We start from the raw sequence: 5,611 nt of genomic DNA, 5'->3' as shown, positions 1-5,611 counted from the left end.
ACTTACACACACATTCTTGTTTTGATTAGTTGTGGGGCCCACAAGCATTTTGGTCACTTGTGAGGACCACCCTTTACAGTGGTCAGACATGCCTGAAAAAATCAGGTCTGATTAAAAGTGATTGCCAAAGACAAATATAACTTAAAATGAGCAATTGAAAAACACACATACACACACTAGAGAAAGAGTGTTCAAAACTATGCCTGATTCTAACACACTGAGAGACACCTAGTTTGGTATGGAAGGACTAGATTTTGTTTCAGTATAAGCTGCAGGATTTATATATTTCAATGAAACACCTCTCAGGTGTCAAAATGTCACGGCCTTCAGTCATTTTTAACTACAAACCTGTATCACACTGCATTTTTATTTGATATAATATAATATAAAGAAAAGCCTCTGTCACCTAATCGGTGAAAACTTAAACTGGTGTCTTATATGTATTTTATCATGATAAAGAAAGACTATACTAGAACACGATGCCCACGAACGAGGCACTTGACACAATGAAGAAACAGGAAAAAAACAAAGATCTGAAAAGGTACTTTTAAATGAATGCACTTTTATTAAGCAGCATAAAACATACCAGAAGCATAGTACATACAAAACAAACACCTGCTTTTTAAGCTTATTCATTAGATATGTCTTGGCCTTCCAAAAAAGCTTGCTTAAAACAATGGTGGAACCCTGTCTTCAGTGGGTGTCAAATGGAGTGATCAAAACATAAAAGGATACATGTCATTTGCACACTATTGAATACTAAATTTTCAAGAACTCATTGATAAACAATATTATTGCTACTCAGCATAAAGCAGGTGTTCAGTAATCTTAACTGAAAAAAATGTGCATCCCCAAAGACTATGTCAGCCCAGTTGAAGCAGTTCAAAACCAAAAGTAAATTAGTTTACTATCACTTAAATGATTATTCCAATATTAAAGTGATTATTTGATTGAACAATTTTATTGAACATGTTAAAAGAAACAAAAAGTCAAACAAAATAAAGCATACAACATAAAAAAACAAAACAAGGAAAGCAGAATCAAATAATAGACAACTTAAATGATATTGGTCATGTTCAAAAGGGGTAAGAAGAAGTTAAAAAAAAACTTTTCTAGTCCTACCCCCCTTATATTTTATGTGTGCAATTTAACAAAAAAAAAAATACAAAAAAACCCTCAAAGTTCGATTTTCAAGATATAATACAATAACAGACAAATACACCAGAATTTTCAAACAACATTCCAGCGAGACAAAACACAATTCACAAAACAAGACAAAAATCACTGTTCCATCTCATTTTTGCGCAATACTTTCTTTCTGAATAGTTTTTTTAGTTTAGTTAAAGTTTCATATGTTTTTATTTCATTGTTGTTGCTCTTCCATAAATTTATACCCTTGGCTGAAAGACAATGAAGTTTTGCAGTTGTTCTGATTGATGGTTTCTTGAATATGTGGATTCCTCTGATATTATGTTTACTTTCTCTCAGTTGGAACAACTCTTGGACACTGACAGGTAATTGATGATTTATTGCTTTGTACATGATTTGAATAATTTTATAATCAACCAGATCTTGGAATTGTAGTGTTTTTAATTTGATAAAAAGTGAATTTGTAGGTTCTCTGTATGTGGTTTTGTTTATGATTCGAATTGCTCTTTTTTGCAGGATGAATACTGGATGTGTGTTTGTTTTGTAAGTGTTCCCCCATACTTCCACACAGTAACTGATGTATGGAAGTATGAAGGAACAGTACAATGTATATAGTGAGGCTTGATTTAATAGGTATTTGACTTTATTCATTATTGCAAGTGATTTGGATATTTTGACATTAATATGCTTTATGTGTGGCTTCCAGTTTAATTTACTGTCAATTATTACTCCGAGAAATTTAATTTCTGTTACCCTTTCAATTTCTATATAATTTATCATGAGTTTCTTGTCTGAGTTTGTCGATCTATTCCCAAAGATTATGAATTTTGTTTTGTTTAAGTTCAGTTCAGTGATTTTGATCAAACCAAGTTTTCATCCTGCTCAGCTCCTTTTCTACAGTGTCCAAGAGTTGCTCCAAGTTATCCCCACAGCAGAGCAAGTTTGTGTCATCTGCAAACAGAATTGTATGTAGGGTTTTTGATATTTCACATATATTGTTAATGTATAGTATGAATAACAATGGTCCTAGTACTGAGCCCTGGGGCACTCCACACGTGATCTCCTGCAATTGTGACTTATTATCGTTTATTTCTACATACTGCTGGATATCCAGGATGATGCTGTCCCTCTGATGCCATATAGTTGTAGTTTTTTTTATTAATAATTCATGGTCTACTGTATCAAATGCTTTTTTTAAATCAAGAAATATCCCCACCGCATATTCTTTGTTCTCTATTGCCGTTGTGATTTTTTCTACAAATTTTATGAGTGCAAATGATGTTGTCCTTTTAGCTCTGAAACCATATTGTTGTTCATACAGTACGTTGTGTTTTGTAATGAATTCATCCAATCGTATATAAAATATTTTTTCCAGTATTTTAGAAAACTGTGGGAGCAGAGAAACCGGTCTGTAGTTTGACAGTGTATGTCTGTCTCCGGATTTGTATACGGGTATAACTTTTGCTGTTTTCATTTTATTTGGAAATATCCCGGTTTGTAGAGACAGGCTACAGATGTGAGACAGGGGTTTAGCTATACAATCAATGATATTTTTAACTGTAGTCATGTCAAGACCATTTCAGATTGTAGACTTCTCTTTCTTAAGTTTTTTTACAGTGTCAATGATTTCTTTTTCATCAGTCCCTCTCACAAATATTGTTTCATTAATATATATATTTTTACTTTCAACCCCATCACTACTACCAGTCTTTGCGATCTCTCAATAAAGATCTCTTATAAAGGTCACCTGTAGATTGACTCATTGATAAATGTTAAAACTATACAACAAAAGCATTTCTAAAAGTGCCAAAGAAGAAATTGGGTATGTATGAAGCCATTGTCCACTCCTTGTGGTTGTTTCATCCTACAGTGAGGTCTCTAAAGAAACCGACCATTGATGTAAATATAGTATATGCCTGATCTACCTTTCTACCTGATCTGAAATTAACCTCATCATCACCAGCGGTCATCTAAGTAATCTTACCTGCTTTGTTCAGTCCAATATCTGACTAATTGCAATATGGCTAGTAAAACAAAAAGCTAAGAATAAAATCAAGGAATATATATATATATATATATATATATATATTACTCTTTTACGCTTTAAGTTTAGTCTTTTTGTAATGTGTAATACCACTACAATAACCTTTAGGTAGGTTCATGTACCCTGATATGTATGGCACTTTAGGTTACCCAAGTCACTGGGGTGATTTCAAGCATGTTGTCAGGATCATCATCGATGATACCAAAAATAGGGTAGAGCTTTTGTCTGCCACTTAAAGATGTGCCAGCCATAGAATAAAGAAGGGCTTTTAAAACTGTTGGGGTCTCAATGAAGGCACATCTTGTGTGGGAGTGGATCACACTCCTGTCATCCATGTCATAGAAGGAGACCTCTCCCTTCTCATAATCAACAAACACACCAACTTTCTGGGGCGTTTGCCTCATGAACAGGCGAGCAGAGCAATCAGAGGTAACAAAACACATCTCTTGGATTTGATCGCAGAATCCACCAAGTGTCCAGCCTCCATCCCCTGGGGTGGGATAGTGAAGTATCTCCCTCTTTAAGGACTCTTTGACCACTCCCAAGAGCCAGCCCTTACTCCCACTGACCTGAACCTCATAGTAGAACCTGCCTGTGGAAAAACCCTCTTTCCCAAGGACAAAGGCCTGATGCTGAAATCTTCTCCCAAATAAAGCAAACGGTAGACCTTTATGAAATCTCAGTTGTTTCCCATCCGCAGACACCAGGAGTCTGGAATTAGCTGAGTAGGTGTCCAGAGTCACATGTTTCCCATCCGCAGACACCAGGAGTCTGGAATTAGCTGAGTAGGTGTCCAGAGTCACATCCATTGCATTGCACTGCTGGATCATCATCAGCTTGTCCTCAGGTGGTGACCACACTTCTTTGAGAGTCCGTTCAGCAGCCTCACAACCATCAGATAACCTGACCTCATGAATAATCATCTCTGTCTTATTATTGAGCATCTTTTCCACCTGAGCCCCTGCTTTTTTCACCTTCTCCACAAAGCTCTGCTGACTGATGTCAGTGAGGTCTATTGGCTTGGTGGCTTGGGTCAGAGCATCGGATACGACAGTGTGTGCAGGGACGGAGAGAGATGGACAGCTCTGCAGAAGGCTGAAGTGGTCGTCTGTTTGTAAAAGTTGTTCCATTTCAGATCTTTTCCTCCTCAACTCAGCGACTTCTTGCTCCAGCTTTGTCAGGTGGTCTTCAGCCTCCTTCCGTGCTGCTTTCTGCTTCTCCTGGATCACCTCAAACAGCTTAGTCTGGCTTCTTTGCAGAGAGACCAGCAGAGCAGTGAAAACCTCAGCAATGTCTGCTATCTCTTTCTCTGACCTTCTTTTGTTTCTTTCAAGGAAGCTTTTAATTTCCTTAATATTCCTAGATTTAATGTTTTCCATATTTTTTAACTCTGATGTCACAGAGCCCACCTGGGCTTTCCTGTCTCTGAACGCATGCTCTAATGGCACAGCGCCATGTGTTGCATGATTGTCTTTCAGGCACATGGAACAAATACACGCCTGGTCTGTGTAACAGAAGAACTCAAACATCTTGTCGTGCTTCTTACACACCCTGTCCTCAAGGTTTGACACAGGATTAATCAGCTGGTGTTTTTTAAGGGTTGTGACTCTCTGATGAGGCTCCAGGTGAGTCTGGCAGTATGAGGCCAAACACACCAGGCACGTCTTCTGTGCTTTGCGCTTCGGCTCAAGGCAGATGTCACAGGGCACCTCCCCTGGTTTGGCAGGGATGTCATCTTCACCCCTCACCTTCATGTTGTTGAATTGCTCCACCATGTCTCTGAACTCTGTGTTGACCTGAAGCTGAGGTCTCTTGCGGAACTTCCTCTTACAAAGGGGACACTGGATCTGGTTACTGCTGACCCAGTACCCTGTGATACAAGACTTGCAGTAGTTGTGTCCACATGGAGTAGTGACAGGTTCATTGAACGCATCCAGACAGATTGAACACAGGAGCTGTTCTTCATATAGGAGGCTGCTGGCGGAGGCCATGTCTACATGAGAGGAAAAGGATTTGACAATTAATTTCAATTTCAACCCCCAAAATGTGTAAATTATACATGTAACTTACATTTTTTTGCCATTTCCCTGTCTAGGAGGTCAATTTTCAAGTGATACTTGTTTTGGGTGCTCAAAGTTCGTAACGCCTGCCTTTTGTAGCCAATAGCATCCAACACAGTGTGCAGGTCTGAACACGAAGACAATATGTGTAGCAGCATGACAAGTTGGATTTAAAGGTTTGTCNTTTCAACCCCCAAAATGTGTAAATTATACATGTAACTTACATTTTTTTGCCATTTCCCTGTCTAGGAGGTCAATTTTCAAGTGATACTTGTTTGGGTGCTCAAAGTTCGTAACGCCTGCCTTTTGTAGCCAATAGCATCGAACACAGTGTGCAGGTCTGAACACGAAGACAACA

General features: G+C 38.2%; 1 protein-coding gene across 1 annotated transcript; it reads right to left on the bottom strand.

The window, feature by feature from the left end:
• Window positions 1–592: 592 nt before the first annotated feature.
• Window positions 593–5,190, bottom strand: LOC126387092 (tripartite motif-containing protein 60-like). Its single transcript, XM_050039648.1, has 2 exons — window positions 3,999–5,190; window positions 593–3,938 (listed from the first exon to the last, which is right to left on the bottom strand). Exons 1-2 carry the CDS (start codon window positions 5,182–5,184, stop codon window positions 3,334–3,336), a joined length of 1,791 nt encoding a protein of 596 aa, XP_049895605.1. The 5' UTR covers window positions 5,185–5,190; the 3' UTR covers window positions 593–3,333.
• Between the last annotated feature and the right edge of the window lie 421 nt (window positions 5,191–5,611).

The sequence above is a fragment of the Epinephelus moara genome, unplaced genomic scaffold (genome assembly GCF_006386435.1).
Source record: "Epinephelus moara isolate mb unplaced genomic scaffold, YSFRI_EMoa_1.0 scaffold1975, whole genome shotgun sequence".
NCBI classification, from domain to species: Eukaryota; Metazoa; Chordata; class Actinopteri; order Perciformes; family Serranidae; genus Epinephelus; species Epinephelus moara.
This window is presented reverse-complemented; position numbering and strand designations above follow the sequence as displayed.

Excerpts from the sequence above, each read along its gene's own strand:
- LOC126387092 (XM_050039648.1), bottom strand. The coding sequence starts at position 5,184 with ATGGCCTCCGCCAGCAGCCTCCTATATGAAGAACAGCTCCTGTGTTCA. Across the intron at positions 3,939-3,998 it reads CCAGCAGTGCAATGCAATGG|ATGTGACTCTGGACACCTAC; the intron begins ATGTGACTCTGG and ends CGGATGGGAAAC.